The sequence below is a fragment of the Scophthalmus maximus genome, chromosome 1, assembly GCF_022379125.1.
Source record: "Scophthalmus maximus strain ysfricsl-2021 chromosome 1, ASM2237912v1, whole genome shotgun sequence".
Lineage (NCBI taxonomy): Eukaryota > Metazoa > Chordata > Actinopteri > Pleuronectiformes > Scophthalmidae > Scophthalmus > Scophthalmus maximus.
In genome coordinates, this window is record NC_061515.1 from 8,130,444 (window position 1) to 8,148,390 (window position 17,947).

At 41.3% G+C, this 17,947-nt stretch overlaps 1 protein-coding gene across 2 annotated transcripts in view; it reads right to left on the reverse strand.

Moving 5' to 3' along the window:
• The window catches only part of cdkal1 (CDK5 regulatory subunit associated protein 1-like 1), a 195,511-nt gene that overhangs the window by 50,051 nt on the left and 127,513 nt on the right, over nt 1-17,947 (reverse strand). For both annotated transcript variants that reach the window (XM_035629576.2, XM_035629575.2), the window contains exon 11: nt 2,712-2,892. In XM_035629576.2, the coding sequence (XP_035485469.2) occupies nt 2,712-2,892 (181 nt within the window). The remainder of the gene's footprint in view (nt 1-2,711; nt 2,893-17,947) is intronic.

Consider the following 17,947-nt stretch of genomic DNA (forward strand, 5'->3'; position numbering starts at 1 on the left):
AAGCTAAGTTCTAGTCACCTGGGGATGATTATGGAGATCCAAGCTAATAGCATTCACATCCCTTTAGTCTCAACACGTTCCCTTTCCTTTCTCCATCCCTCCATCCCTGTGGTCTCCAATTCTTTACATCTGCCCCTGCTCTCCCCGCCATCCTGCGCGATCTCATACATCATCTATTACAATACTTAATAAGCACAAAACACCTGAACCTTGCCACAGCTGGACACTCAGCAGTTGGGTGTGTTTTCTCTGCTTCACTCGGGACTCATTGAGATAAATATGTTTGTGTATTGTATTTTTTTCTATTCAAATATGCGTTTTTGTCACGGCTGGAATTCAGACTGCGGCAGCAAAACAACATTTAAATGCAACCTAGTCAAAATAAAAATGTCAGGATATCAATTCCAAAAAATGACCCAACATTTGGACACATGCACCATAGTGTAAGTAAGTGAGCACTCGTGGAGGCCAGCCCAATTTCCGAAGAGGATGATGCCCTTTTAGGACCAACAATGGGCAGGTCCCTAAGCACAGTATGCTCTCCATCCACATCCCTTTCGCTTTTAGGTCTTCTTCCTATCCTTCCTTACCTTCTTCTCTCGTTCTCTCTCAGGTCTCCTTTTGTCTCTGCTTCCTACTCCATCTAGTTCTCCATCCATCCCTCCTGTGGCTATTCAACACAGTTGTGTTCCAGACAAACCATCTGGTGCACTTTATTAATGACTGACCCTACATGCCCTAGACATCGCCTAGCTGCCACCACTCACTGTGTGTGTGTGTGTGTGTACGAGTGTGTGTGAGAACAGGTGCATTGTGACTGATGATGTGATGTTGTGAGCAGCTTTAACCACCAAAGCAGGTGAACTGGTTACACGATCCTTAACATATTATTCTCTATTATCTGTCAAGATCAAATATACTGTAAATTTAAAATTTGAATGACTGGTGAAAATGGCCATCAGAAATGGAGGATCGAGAGAAACGAGCCAGTCCTTCGGTACCTCACAATTCTAAATCAATGATTTAGCACAAACCCCCAGTCTTAAATAAATTAAACTAGCTATCATAATTATTCCATATATTAGAAAGGGTGATGTGACAGTAAAATAAATATGCCACAGACTGACAATCACAGAGCTGCCAGCAGAACGAAGTCTTGGAGGGATGCATGCAAACATCCAGCCCATGAAAATAAATGTCGGATGAGACAGATGGAGAAGAAAGAAAGGAGAGGGGGCGAAGATGAGAAGAAGAGAAGCAGCGATGTGGTTGTCAGGGGATTGATCCCTCTAAGACACACTCAGCTTCTCCTCAGAGAATGAAGAGAGGAAGGAGGGAAAAAGAGAATGACTTATGAAGACGCTCCACTTGAAAGAGACGTGTCAACACTTTGATGGTAAAGAGTGAGGGAGCACAAATGCAAGGAGAGATAGAACATACAGTGTAGGGCAGCAGAGGTCAAACCAAAGAGGAGAGAAAAAAAGGTCAAAGGAAACTCTTCCAAGCCAATTTACTGCTGATTAAACAGGAACTTTTTTCTGCGATGTAGTGCTCTATCAATTTAAATAAACAAGAAACTGAAGTAAAGTTAACACTGCAGGGGGCAGAGAGTATCAATGTTCATAAACAGCATAACTGTTAGGTTAAGTTTTATAATTAAATTATAGCAGCGCTGTATGAATATTTGTAAATGGGAAAATGTGACTTGTGCTGTAAAGCGCTTTGAGTTGTCTATAAGTCTAGACAAAGCTCACATACTTAAAATGTTTTTCTTAAAATACCTTAATATATTGTCAGTTTTTTTAACAGCATAATGAATAATAGCAAGATTTCACCTCTCTTTAAGGCAGTTTTGATGATAATTGTAATAATTGTATATTAAAGGACATATAGCCGCTGGGGACATGTTGGCTTAAGCCTTTAGTTCCAACTACATGATTTGTAGACTGAATCTCCTCAATGTGAGGAGAGTTGTGTCTCAATATGTTTGTGCTAAAATCTGATTTGCAAATGTGTAAAAGAATCTGCAAATGTATACAGAGATTTGAAAATAGGTACAGGAATCTGCAAATCAGCTGCAAGGGGAGGTCAGGCAACGACAAAGAGCTGCAGAAGCTTTCGTTACGTTTTTTGGGGAACCAGACGTACTAGTCAGGGGTTTCTCCTGGTTTAAAGATTGTGTGTGTGACCCCCCTGTCGCCAGTCAGTCGTGTACGATGAACACACGACGCCCGCACGACTCCCCATCACAAGACAGCGAGTCGTGTAGTGTGAACTTCACATTGATCCGACGACTTTGAAAGTTGTGTAGTCTGAAGTTGTCGCTAAGTGACAGATGTCTCATCCTATCACAGTCACACTTCACATATTTGGACTTTCTGGTTCCTCCAAAGCAAGATTTGACATTTACACAATAACCCTGTATGCTTCCATATAAATACTAGGGACAGTGAGACATTGTAACTCTTACACACACATACACACACAGACACACTTCAGATGGCTTTCAGGATTAGTAATATCAAAATTCATATTCATGAGGAAGTTATGACAGAACTGGAACAGGCCTTTTCATTTTCAGATGACAGGAGGCTGGCCTGCGTATTTTCAACACACACACACATGCAGATTTGTGTGTGCACTTACCGTACGGCACACAGTCAGCAGACATTGTATGTCAGATGACTGGTAGTGAAAGAGTCCACACTCACCACGTGTGCTGGTACTTGCTCCATCTTGGCGGCAGGTGTACCAGGTCTGGGGTAGAACTGGTTTATGAAGAGACTGGGGAATCTGTAGCATTTCACCAAGTCGATCGTCTCTTGGAAGTCTTCACCTGTCTCGCCGGGAAAACCGCAGATTATATCTGTAGCGATGGTTACACCTGGGACCCTGTGGGAGAAAGGACAGAGAACGGAGCTTGTAGGCCATATGTTTAAGTTTTTGTTATTTCCTTGCTGTGAAATAATAATAGAGTCACTCTGACTGGGCACCCTTTCAATCTGTCTCGTTGTATTGTTGTGCAACTCCACATACAATATTTGGTTACTTGGTTATTCATAATTCAATTAGGAAGCATTGTGAGTATCAACATCCTACACTCCAGATGAGTCTCTTGTGGACAACTAATAATATAAATGACAAAAACAGCAGCGCACATGCTACAGTTCAGTCTGACATTCATCATCCTCAAACTACTTTCAGATCAATTATCTAAAATTATTCTGAAGCTTGTGATTCACTGACATTTTCCTGTTGTTGAAACATGCCTTTGGAAAACCATGTGAAGCACTATAGCATTACAGAAGGTTAAAGTCTTTCCCAACTGACTCATTCAGCCAATCAAAACCTGATTAGCAACCTCTGCTGCCAATCGTTGGCTATTGATTATTGACCTGCTGGCTCATTGGATTATTTGTATTCAGTAGGGTGTGGGAATAGGTGCATTGATTTGTTTTATTTATTTTGTTTGCATTGACAGCACTTAGATGGCGTATAAAAGAACACTGAGGCTAAGTCACCATTTGCTGTCAGAAAACAACACATCTTCAGACTACATATTGGACATTCCCATTGAAATATATTCTGTTTTGGCATGTTGCCATACAGTTTGATGGTAGTGGTTGATCCCAAAAGCATTAACCATTAACTCCGATGGCTCTAGTAGATGTCAGACCACAGCAAAAATTAGCAATATGATCATGAAGAAAACAACATTATTCTGAGCAACAAAGAGAGTTTTAATTATTAGTCACACGTTGGCTTTCCAATGGTCTGCTTGTCAGAGTCAAGTCAAACTGGAACAGGTATCAAATACAAAAATAATTGGAAATCATTTTCAATACAAGTGAGCCAAGCCACAAGATTTCTATCAAAGCTCTGTAGTGGAATAGGACACCAGGACACTGGAGGACACTGGGCACTATGTGCAATGTGTCATGTTTAATGTGTACAGCCAGCAATCTCCTATGAGAAGCCGGTATTTAATTAGTAACTGACAACTGACTGATTAATTTTGTAATATCTTTTGGATGGAATGGAAGTGGACGACCACACTGACCGACGTTACTTCATTTTATCTTTGGTCTTGTCACTCTCATTTTCAAACAAAAATCTCATCATTGATGTGAGGGCACATGGCTTCAAAAGTGTTTAATGTGTAACAAAAAAAGCAATGAACTAATAGGTAAGAACATAAAAAAAGAAAAATAATTAGTCCATCTCCAGTTAAAAAAAAAAAGATGAACACAACAAAAATACACAAAAGATCGACAAAGAGAGAGACAGCTCAACAAAGACATTAAGATAGAATTGGAAAAGACACTTTCTGTGCAATCGACAACACAATGCATCTTTAATTACATTAACTTCCTGCATCTGCAACCCTATGATAACCTCTGACCTATTGATGAGTTCCAATTGGCTGATGGTCATTAATATTAACCAATGGCCTGCAGGCACAGGCCTCCTTGACCTCTCAGATCTGCCTGACCACTACCCTATGGAAAAGTAAACCCACATGAATTAAAAACAAAAATCTGAGTGTGGAATAGCTAAATGGCTAAATGAATGAATAATCCTGAATTTGTGATTAAAATGAAACTCTTGGATGCCCTCAAGCAGCAGTTCTAAAGCCCCTGAGTATTAACTCAAACTGCATGTTTTTAATCCTTTACTTTGGTGGGTAAACAAAGGACTGTTTGCAGCCTGTAGGCTCCAACAATAATTAATCAAGCAACGTGTAATGAAAATGGGAAGATATTATTTTTTAGTAGAGCTGCGCTTCAAACTGTGTTGCTCTGTTCCATACTACATTCATCAGTACGAAATGTACATTTTTTTTTTTGGTGAGCAAGTTGAGTACAAAACGTTATTCTCCTAGAGGGGTAAAATACATTTTGCACAAATTCACGTTATTTATTGCAATTTAATCCTCACGTCACACAAGTGTAAAATGTCCATAATGTGCTCCCTCAAGCTGTTTTATTAATGACAGTATGAGGGAAGGTAAATACAATTAGAAATGTAAACAAATAAGCACAGTTTTTCTGGACTCCAAAGATAAATGTCCTACCCATTTCCCTGGAGCTTGTATATCTAATTTGCTATTTGGTGGCAGAGGTAAGGAAGTGTAAACAGTAGGTAACCAGTGTGTCCTTTTCCGAGGTGTCCTTGGGCACAACACTTAACCCTAGACTGCCCCTGATGGCTGTGCAGACAGCGTATGAATGTGATGAAAAAGGACTATGTATAGCTGTGTGAATGGGTGAATGTGAATGTGACTTTACAGTAAAGCTCTGGGCATCGATAAGAAAAGCGCCATATAAATGCAGTCCATTTAGTACTCAGACAATTTACACCACTGCTTGAAAAACAGACTGCTCAGGCCACCGTAGCACAGTAAAACATAAAGATAGAATACTAAGAGAAGGAAAAGAGACTGGTGTGAATTGGTTCTTGAGGATGTTCCTAAGGTGGTGGCCAAGAGGAAGAAAAAAGGAATCTTGCACACTCATGTCATTTTGACACCTCCGTCCCTCTCCGATCTGAGGTGATGGAGGTGTGATGGGTGACATTAATGGGCAAGAACCACACTGATACTCTCCTTGGTAAGATGAGAAAGGAGAGATGCATCTTGTTATTGTTCACCTTTCTAAAGCAGGGTGTGTGAGAAATGGAGAGGCACAAAGATAAAGACGCACAAAGGGAGTAAATCAAGAAGGACGACAGATTAGGTTTTAGCTCAAATTGCTTTCAATTAAACCGACTCAGCGAAATGGTTATTTTTAAAACTTCAATGCTGGAAAACAGAGTGGAATTTTGTCACATAGTTCTGGACGTAATTTTAACAGTGGATACAATTTGTAGTTTTTTCTTCCTCTTTTTCCCCCTCCCAACAAACATTACATTGCAATTCAAACAGGAAATATTTTCATACTTATCCAATGTTGATTCAAATTGACTTGATTTCAAAAAGAGATATCTGACTATACTTAACTGAGAGAACTGCAAGCAAGGTAACCTAAAACACTGACAGAGCAAGATCATATTCTCTTTGGTGTGTGGAAAGAAGATAAACAGACAGAGGAGAACAGCATCTATCAAATGAGACATTATCTGGTATGCCAGGCTTGGAGAAGGACTCGGCATCAATACGCATTGATTTGAGAATTATATCTGAGAAAGTATTCTTTACCAAAGAAACAAAAAGGGGAAGAAGGTGATGCTGTGTGATGCAGAGAGCGTCATACAGCATCACTTGAAGAGGAGACAAAGAAGAAGAAAAAGACTAAGAGTAGGAAACAAGTCATTGCTCGTGTTTCATATAAAGTAAAAAAGAAAACTGCGATCAACATCTCAGTAAGTAAAAAGTTAAAAAAGAAGATAATATGTGATAAACACAGTTTGTATGAGACAGTGTGGTTCAGGATTTTACATCAGCAGCTAAATTATGGGTGTGAATGAAATTCTCTAAAGTTCATGAGCCTTATTCCTAACCAAATGCATCCTACATGTTTATGGGCAGGAGATTTAATTAGTCCTCTGTTTGAAAATCATCTGTTTTAATGGAGAGTAAACTCATCCCCTCCTAATATACTATGTACATGAGAGAAAGGAGGAGAATGGACCAGTTTTTATCAACAGCCAGCAGTCAGACACTGACCTCATGACTAACGCTGCACTTCCTGTCACCGCCTCAGAATACAAAGACGGCAGACGGCAAAGCACCTGAAGCCCCTAAATCAAAAGAGATAATAGGGCATGTTTGTGTGCTTTGTGTCTCTCATTTCTTCTCCTGACCCACGGAGGCAAAGAGACCACATCCCTGCCTCCCATAGCCATAGTGTGCTACCCTTCTGAGTTAGCATTTACACAGGGAGAATATGTTAATCGGAGACGCAAATCATTTAATTAAAACTCAAGATAAGTACACAGTCAGTCCCCCATCTGCCTCAATAGGCTGAATTAAGCTTCATAAAACACGCCATTGTCTACGGGACAATTATTATCAACTCTTTGTTTGCTGAGGCCCTCACGTCCATATATGTGTGTATATGCTTCCATACACACGCAGCCATCCTTCTCATCATATATTCAAAAGATGCGTATGTGTATGCAGGCGTGTTTGCACAACAGATGCCTGTGAGAGGCCCCCGTGATAAGATGAAGGCGAGACCATTGGGACAGAAGACAAAAAAAAAAGAGGAAACGACAGCAAGGAACAAACAGATGAGTGTGGCATGGAGGAAGTCGATGGGTGTAGGGATGGAAGGATGAGCGTGGAAGAAAGACAATCTGGGAAGGTAAATATTTACCTATTCATCTGTCGGAAAGAGACCATGCTACCCATCTGTGCTGCAGCATACGCGCCGTGTGTGAGTTCTCTGAAATGATAATGTGTGGCACACTGGGGCCGCTGCAGCGTAGGAGTCGGACAGTGAGCGGGGAGAGAGAGAGTGAGACGTGGTGAGGAGAGCTGGAGATGAAGATGGGAAAGAAATGTGCTGTGGGGAGGTTTGTTGGCAAACGTATATAGTTAAGAAAGCTGCTGTCTTGAGGAAACTCAACTCCTAAATAAAATCACATTAACATGTAAGCTGACGGCTCAGCTAGAATGTGAACGTTTGCGTGTGTGTGTGGGACAGAGCAGCAGCTGAGGTGAGTGTGAAATTCTACGAGTCAATTCAGATATAATGAACACTTAAGTGAGTATGAGGAATGGGGTTTACACCTTAGATGTTAAGTCCTATGACATCTTTCCACTCCAGTTATTAAAAAAACTTTTTGACCTATGGTTCTGATCTGTTTTTTTTTGTCACCTTAAAACAGTCTATCTGTAGTGCATCAACCCGTCTCAGCTTTACCAGATATCCTCCTGAGTGACGTTCAAAACAATTCCGTCTTCGAGTTATACGGCAGCACAAAGTGGTCTTTGCAAAGGTTATGGTATATTTCTTCAAATTGCTGCCAATGTGTCAGCTTTTACCAGGTAACATAAAAAAAATAAAAAATGAAAAAGTGAAGATAGTTCAAAAATCAGAAAACATCCATACAACAGATACCTTGAAAAATAAACTTGACCCCAACGAGCCTGTGCAATATTCATGAAAAGAAAGAAAAAAAGAAAGAAAAAACATCTGCCATCACGTCGACTCATTTCCCTCATCAAATTCCTTTCCGACACACAGCTACACATCCCTGTGGTTGTAAAGGTCACCCATGTCTCCGTCTGCAGTGATTTACCGAGATTAAACCACTTTTGAAGATGTGATCAAAACCTCAGCAACACAGTCGTCACATGTCATATGCTTAACGCTCATCATTAATGCTGCCTGAAATACATTTAATGGAAAATTGCCAGCGGTGTTCAATAAACAGTTGTTGTTTGCCAGGGTCACTTCTTTCTTGGTTTCTCATCTTGATTCCTATATGTGTTGTTTGTTTTTACACTTTAGCTTGTTCAAAGGTTTGATCTTCTACACTAACCCTTTTATTCACGTCTTTATGTTATCATAGCTACGAGACTGCCAGACAATTATGTATGCAATTTATTATTGTGTAAACTAACTACATGGAGAGAAAACATATTTTATATCTAACGATTCCTTCCGAAAAGGAGAAACAGAAGGAACCTACGAGGGAAGAATGGGGACACTTGTGAGGAGTGTGAGTAATCACTCAGATACTTAAGTGTTTGATTTAACGGTGGCAGCTGGAGGTAATGGCACTGTCATGTAGCAGCTCAATTTACTGGGACAGGGAGAGGGAGAAAGTGGTCTGCTTGGTTATCACTCACTTCCCTCAACCACTTGCACCATCAAGGATGGAGGAAGGTGCTGTCAGGACCGGTTGAGGAGGTGCCAGGTGACTGGCCAGATAACGGGGGGATTTCGGCGAGATTCAAGTTGAACGGCCAAACAATGGCTACCACATTGGCTCCAATACAAACTTCAATGACTGTAAAGTGACTCTGGATACTTAAGTGACAGCCACCATGAGCCAAAAACCAGATAACATCTGACAATTGAGTTGGATGGAGGTAATGCTGTCATCTAATTCAGTTTGTTTGTGTGCAGGGAGCTTGAGTCATTTGACCACTTTGCGGGAAGTTTCACAAAACCAGCAGTATTCCAGTTTCAGATCGCATACTCTAGTTTCATGCTCATGACCACATATGTTGTGAGTAAAAAAGTCAGCCGCTCCCACTACAGCTAACGTAGATGGAAAAACAGCTTAACGTATAAATCAATGCACATGCACGGATGTGAGACAAGCTAGCTGTTGCATTCTGGCATTTTGGTGTAGAATTGCTCAGTGACTGCAGGAGGAAAAGGGAAGACAGAGCTGACTGCATTATGCTCAAGAGTAGAGAGGTGACAGACAGATGATAAGTTAAGAGATGGAATGGGACAGGTGATGGCTTCAGCCGGCCTGCAAGGAGCTGTCAAAATGTCAGTAAGACTTTTCTCAACCTCAATCTTTCGCTCATTCTTCCCTCAAATCCTTGATTCCTCTCGGTCTATCTTCTGGGTTTAGAAAGTGAATTGTGGAATCCCCCCCCCCGCCCTAAAAAACCTCACACAAGCACAAACACGCGAGCAGGCACTGCTGCATTAGATGAGTCACCTTGAGTTAGGAACACTCAGACATTCTCCAGAGATTATGTTTGGGGGCTTGCAGGAGAAACCCGGGAGAATGTCCGGAGCAACACCTGCGGACATTTGCGTTTTTCACATACGACCCCCTCCGGGGAAGTTCAGGACAATGTCCGGACTTCAGTGAATGTCTGAAAGAAACTCAAGAGACCTCTTCAGTTCTAGGTGAAATGTCTCCAAGAATGTACAGACTCAACATTCTTTTGGATAACTAGGACCTGGATGAATGTGAATCTCCATAGATATCACATCCAGTGGATTCGGGAGGTATGCAGACCCTTTCAACACACATATTTTGTAATGCTGCTGCATAAGGCCCAGGAGAAACTCTAATATCACATTGACATGAGACTACAGACCATTTGCTGAGACACTGTGACACTTGAAACTCAGGTGCCTCCCGTTCCTCTTGATCCTTTTTTTTAAATGTTTCTACACCTTGAGTCAACTTGAGATCAATTATACTGACGTGATTTGGAAAAGCACACAACGAAAAAATAACGCCACAAAGCTGACAATGCATATCAGAGCAAAGACCATGCCTTGAAGTCAAAGGAACTGGCTGCATAGATCACAGACATTTGGGATTTTTTTCCAAATGCACTATATATGACAGGAAATAAGGAAAAGCATAACCCCGTTAAAATGTTGACTATGACGTCGGTCTACTAAGTGAATACCAAGTCATTTGTCTTGAAAAACTGAGATGCAAAATAACCTCTGTCGTTCACCGTAGCAGGTCATTTGTAAAGATGGAGGTGGCTGCTCTGGAATGAACGGAGAGCCAAGTAAATAATGATCCCACGGGAGTCATCAGTAAACTTTATCATTTAATGAAACGGCCTGAGCACACCAGAGCAGAACTGCAGTTCAATTTAACACACACAGTAACACATGCAGACACACACATACTTCATTAGCCTTGGAGAAGGGTAAGAACACACACACACACGCACGTCATTAGTCTGAGGGAGGAGTAATAAGAGCACACACACACACACACACACACACACACACACACACACACACACACACACACACACACACACACACACACACACACACACACACACACACACACACACACACACACACACACACACACACACACACACACACACACACACACACACACCCACCCACCCACACCCACACCCACACACACACAGAGACGTGACTGTCTAGCCAGGCGTTAAATGGACCGTCTCTTTGCACTTTATTTCAATTTAATCCAACCTTCATTGACATACCCTCAGCAAATGATTCATCATTCTATCCTGGTGTGCTGACCTGACCCGCACAGATATGGACGACATCCAAGCATTCTGGATAAATGCCGGACATAAAAGCCTTACCTGAATCAAATGGATGGTGGACATGCTTAGTCTCGAGTCCAGGCTTTATTCTACTGACACAGTGAGCGACAGGTGTTGTTAATGACATATATTGCTAAAACAAGAACGTACACATCTCTCTTTGTGTACTGAGGGAGATATGAGTGAACGTTCCAAATACTAGAAAGATCAGTTGGTAAAGGCGACGTTTTCAAGGACCACAAGGGTAATTGTTAGGCCAAAAAATAAGCGATAATGAAAGTGCTTCTTAGATAAGGGCAATTTCTTTTCACCACTACATACAGACCAGCTGACTTGCAACACAAGAAAAGGGGCTTGGGGCTGAAGTTGCTTCTCCGACTGATAGAGGAGCTGGGTTTGCTCACGGGTTAGCTGTCTACCAAGTCAAGTATGGGCAATATTAGCGATGCAAACACATATTTCTTCACAGCCTACTCACAGTTAGGCCTAGAAAATTAAATTGAAAGCATTCAACAGTGAGAGTAGGAGAAACCAAAACCAGGGGTGGACGCTGTTGTGTAGAAAAGACTTGATTGACGTTGAAGCCTAGACAGGTAATTAACTGACTAATTATTTTTAACTGACTATTTTATGAGTCATTACACTGATGGTCGCTAGAGCCCAGGAAAATCATCATATGGGCTTTTATTGAGACTGAGGACGAACCTGTCATGGGCAACTAGTTAACTCCCCCTTTATTGTGTGATTTCCAGTAAAATCAGGACAACTAATTAAAAACTGGCAACATATTGTGACACTATATTGTCAAGAAGGAGAATGTCTATTTCACATTTTGTTCACTTCAACAATGTAAACAAATCTAATGTATATTTTGTCTTTACTACAATTCTGCATTATTTACTTATCATCAAAACCAAAATATAACCTCTCACAGCCGTCCTGCCTTGAGTTACAAAGCTTCATATAAACCTGAAACAGTGAATAAACTGAAATGGAATGGGGGCAAGAATGTGTTGCTTCTGGTTTAACAGCTCAACACTGCTAAACATTACTTAACCTTCAAGCTTAATATTTAGGCGCCAAGTTTCCCCCCCTGAGGACTGTTTACAGTTCACAGGGATTTTTGAAGCGTACACAAACACGTAAGCGGTGACACAGCAGGGCTTGCTGCCAGTGAACATCCACTGGAGGCTGAAATAACTGTTGCATAATTTAAAAAAAGGGCGAAAAAAAGGAAAAAAGTCTCAATCAAACACACGCACAAACAGATTATTCTTCATCAACTGTGAGTGAAACTGTGTGGTTGAAAGTAAGCTCAGATGGCCTTCAAAGGTATGTTTATTCAAACACTCTGAGCAATAGAAATTTGATATGAGGAAGGGAGGAAGAGAGAGAGAGACCAAAAGGTGAGTCAGACAGTGACTGTGCTGATTGATGTACCCAAGTATCAGTTGACCTTGTGTACGTGTGCCTGTGTGTGAACACTGGGAGGCTGCGAGCACATGGGAAGTTAGCACTCCGCTGCCTTGTTGCTTTACTTTCCATTATGTTTGGGAGACGCTGTTTACATGTTCACATTGAGCTGCCATGCTACTTTACTCCCAGTGAGGCCTCCCTGTGAAGATGCAGGTGTTGACAGAGTGTGTGTGTGTGTGTGTGTGTGTGTGTGTGTGTGTGTGTGTGTGTGTGTGTGTGTGTCTGTAACCAAAATCTAAACATTCTACTCTTATCAAGCCAATGGCTAACTCTGGGTGCATTCAGATGTGACGAGAAGATATATATTTTTTCCCTGTATGGAGCCAAATTTAATTTATGATGAAACTCAAAAGGCAAAACGATACCTAATAACCACGAGGACAAACAGTCTGTCCTGCTCTCATGCACTTTCAGTTTGTACTGGCCGTACATTCTCTAGTGGGAAACAAGTCGGTGTACTTTCCCACACTGGTGCACAAAAAAGATTAGTTTGAGGGAATACGAGAAACAAATACCACTGCTTCCTTTATCCAAATAAAGCAAATGTATAACAAGTGAGGGGACCTCAAACATAACCTCGGCCCAGATAACACTGAGGCCCGTGAGTCATACCCACAACAAAGAATACCTTTGATTAGAATAACAATTATGGACTAGAGGACCATGTCTGTAATGCCCAAGTAACTTTGTCCCAAACTCATCATGAAAACGATTAGTTGATCATGAACAACAGAGGAGTGATACATTTACATCAATTTATTTTATAATCTTAAAATTGTTGTTTCTTCTTTGTATGGGGTCAAGGCCGTTACGGTGATGTAATTTGAGGAAATAAGAACACCTCGTTCTTTCTAAATTATTCTGGCAGGGTTTGTTTATGGGTCGGGCTGTTTTGCCACCTGCTCTTTATGACCACTGGGAAGCACCGAGTTTCACTTCTGCTCTGACACACGCGCACACACCATTTACCAAAGTGTCCATCTATGCTTTCTTCCTCCTGCGGTGCACACAGACTGCGTGCGCGTGTGTGTGTGTGTGTGTGTGTGTGTGTGTGTGCGCGGGCTCTCTATCTCTCTCTCACACACAGTTTCAGCTTGTTGTGAAGTCAATGACTCATTTTCTGCTGCTTTCCTGTTGTTTAAACGGAGCCAGTTCGCAGCACTAGACTTACTGACATACACAGCCAGGTATGTGGACAGGAAGGCCCCCTCCCACCTTCTCTTCTTCCTGGATTCATTCCCTTCTGTACACAATCAGTAACACTTACAGTCGACATACACAAACAGATACTAACATATATGAGTTCAAATCTGCTTGGTACCTGAGCAAAATATTGATGAGAAAACTTGGTTACCGACAGGTGGGTTTTTAACACAGAAGCGTGTACATGTGTGAAATGCTCGCAGTGGATGTGATGACTAAACCATCGTTGCTCTACATGTTCTCATATTCCTTCTATATATATGTGGTTGAATAAAGGTTTCTAAATAAGGGACTGAGTGTCAAAGTACACACACAGAAACTCAAACTGCTTCATTTACTTAACTTGCTGAATCATCAGCCGGAGGGAAAGGTGAAGATAAAGGAGCGGTGAATTGTTGACATGTCGCGCCAGTGTGGCAGGTTATCGCGGTATACCTGTATTGCTCCTCGCTCTCTTCCCGCCTCTCTTACCGTCGCTTTCCCCCTAACTCGCCTCTCCCAAACACACACACAAGCAGAGACACCTGCCTCAAAGGAACTGCCGCCCCTCCCACTATTCCAGTGAAACATTAGCCCCGGCCGATACCTTAACCCTTAAAGTGTGCGAGTGCGTGAGTGTGAACTAATGAAGGTTTGTCTTCAACAACAAAACACTGTCTCCACGCTGGGTAGTCACGCTACTGATGCATGTGTCTTGCTGTAACCCAGGGAGGTTTGATATAACCCATGTCACTCCTCGAGACTAATAGAGATGACTAACACGCGCGCACGCACGCACGCACGCACGCACGCACGCACGCACGCACGCACGCACGCACGCACGCACGCACGCACGCACGCACGCACGCACGCACGCACGCACACACACACACACACACACACACACACACACACACACACACACACACACACACACACACACACACACACACACACACACACACACACACACACACACACACACACACACACACAGACAGACAGACAGACAGACAGACAGACAGACAGACAGACAGACAGACAGACAGACAGACAGACAGACTGCACACAAATGTCTGGAGGCCATTTGTTTGGAGAGAAACGGTGGCTACACTCATGAGAGTCTGAGACAGACAGAAATCTTATCATCAGAACACTATATCAACAGTCACAGCGTCACTGTGCCGGGACATTGCACCACATTACCGACACTCAAAGGTGCCTAGGGGCTTAAGCAATCAACTCATGACTGTTGTGAGATTTAAATAAAAACTAATAATTTAAAAAAATAATAACTTTTACTTTGATACAAGTGGTGGCACAATGACTAATATGGAGATATTCAAAATTAAGCATGTCTGAATCTCATGGTGACAGCAGAAAGATAACACGAGTAATGCAACCTGAATATAATTTTCATTAATTTAATCATGCTCTTTAGTTATCTGTACAGTATGAGTGTGACCAACACAACTAATCTGCTCTGGACACAATGTAGTGTATATTTTTTTATTGCTATGTGAGTGTTTATGAATCCTAATACTGCGCCTCTAAAAGTTCTGTTCACTAAAGACAAAGCAAAACCATGAGAGCCACTGGGGTAAACTGCCATTTAACTGTTCAGGTGTTAATGTAGACAACAAAGGTCATTTGGTTGAACCACTTAGGTGAGCACGTTATCTTGAAACAGTTTCGTACTAGTCACAATCCTGTTTAGACATCAGATCACTGGGCTGATTATGGCATTTTGGGAGTGGGAGTTTTAGCTCAATGACTCACCGGGGTGATTTGATCGACAGTATATTTGTAAAAAAAAGTGTGTTAAAATGTTCTTTTCACTTTGAACATAATAGGTTGTGCCTCTGAATCTGGACTGATAATGTGCTGAAAGGTCCAGAGACCACCCACAGACAGGCCTGACTCTGTTGTGTGCGTGTGCTGTTTATTTCAAAATTAAATTCCTCCCGGGCAAGGGAAAAGAGACAATGTTCGGATAAAAGCTCTCTCTCTGATGTCTTTCTGCAGCAATGATGACAAATTAAAAACACAACCTGTCAGATTATTGTGGGTTATTAAATGAAACCAGGTGCAGCATTAAGAATGTTCTTTTTTAATGCAAAACAGGGGTGAACGGGTTGTGAAATTTAAAAGAGGCGACAGCAAGAACGACGGAATTGGTTTCGTGCCTTAAGTGAAAGAATAGAGTTGTGTGACGCGATGGTAAGTAGGTTTACATGTTGACTAAACGCTCGAATGGAGATTGACTGGGGAGTCCCAGGTTGTCACAGGTCATGTTGTAGGTCAAGGGTCATTGTATCAGTCAGCTGATGGGATCACATAGATTAATCACCTGTTGACCTATCCAAATCCTCATCCCTGTGGGGCCACAACTGTGAAATCTGTAAACTTCCAATACTTTGAACACTATTAGTATTCATCATTGGTTTTCTTCATCTTTTTTTTCAATAATACAAACATTATGGAATTTTTAAATAAAAAAAAAAAAAGTTAAATATACACAGCTGACGGGCATCAAAGTGACTGTGTCTCCTTGGGAGAAGAACCTCTGTGGCCTGAGACTGAAAGGGTTTTCAGAGGTCAGGAACATTTAGCCTCCAGGGAAACCAACCTACCACCCTGAGGGAAAGCCCCCCCCCCCCCCTTCTCCTTAACTCCACTAACCCTAAAGTTCAACATTAATATTGCCAGAATCTGCTCCCCCACGCACACACAACCAATCCCCAACCCACAGACGCATAACTATTCCTTTCCAGGCGTTTCATCTTTGGCCCCTGTGGTTCAAACACACTTAATCCTCGAGAGTAGTCGAGGGGAAAAAGGAAAAAAAAATCAGCCCTATATTATAGCAAACTATACGAAACGACTGTGGAAAATCCTCTGACCATATTCACTCGCTCTGTAACAGCCTTATTCCACCGTAACAGGATTTTCTCCATACATCATCACATAAAGACTGTACTTCATTATGTGATTTTAATTGATAGGAGCAGGGAGAAAAGAGTGGAAAAAATATGGTCTGTGTTGGCAGACGAGGACAAATTAACCATTTTAATGAAATAATCATGCCACTGATTGTTAGAATTATCCATGGCATAAAACAATGTGCTATAACAACCTGGAGAAATTGGTTATTATGTCATTCAGAGGAAAGTATATTTAATTCAGTGTTTCTCTGTGGATATGGACTACTCCTTTGGAAAAGCTATGCGTGAATTAGGGAACATATTAAAGAGGACAATCAAATGATACATATGATTAAAATAGCGCCCTGAAACTGGAAGCAATGTACGGATATTAAAATACAATGAACGATGCTGAATGAAAGAAAATGCATAGTATACTCAAAGAGCCAATAATGTTGACGCAAATTGAACTGAATCCATCACGCTAACAGTATTTTGTGTTCTCCAGTTCGTCAAGGTTGTTAAATAAAATGTTAAAGTCTTTCATAATGACCACAACCCTAGAAACAAAGAATTGATTTTCTTTCACCAGTTCATCTTGACATGCTTCAATAAGGGTCAGAGAAGCAATGGTTCACCATTAGATTTGAAAAGTGTGAATGGACTTTCGGTGACAGGAGGTTTGGGCAGTCGACCGTCCAGAGACCTTTATTCTCGATTCATGTTTAACTGTGGAACAAATCAAATCGTTCGAATGAGCTGTTGTGTGACAAATTACTTTTTTTTTCCTTTTCTCCCCAGAGCGCAGCGTTTGGTTCGTATCTGGTTAAATTGCAAATATATACTTAATTTGTGTGATTTGTTTTACTTTCCACTGCTGGAAAATTGCAGGATTTGTTCAAGAGAAAACCATGTTTTATTTTCTTCCTGTGTTGATATGATAAACTGTATATTATAATGGATGGATTTGTACCTTTATATTTATGTGATGGTTATGTATACAGCATAATGATTCTTAGATTAAAAACAACGTATACTGTATCTATTTTTAGACGACTAAGTGTAATGCTCCTTCCATAACAATACATTGCTACGTTCATCACTACTGAGTTTTGCGAGCGCCTAAAATTGTTGCGTTTTAGTCTGGACAGACAGAAACTGAAGTGACTGAAGCATTGCTTACTTTCAGTAACACTCCCACTTCATAATTGCTCCTAAAAAAGAAGTCCTTACTGGTCCTTACTTTTCGCCATTGCCGTTTCTTGTTCGTAGTGTTTTCTGCAACTAAGCAACCAACTGCAAACAGATCATCTGCTTCCTGTTTACACTGGACCAGTGTATGTGAATGGTCATGAGAAAAAAACGCCTCATGTGTGAGAGTATGGTTGGGGAT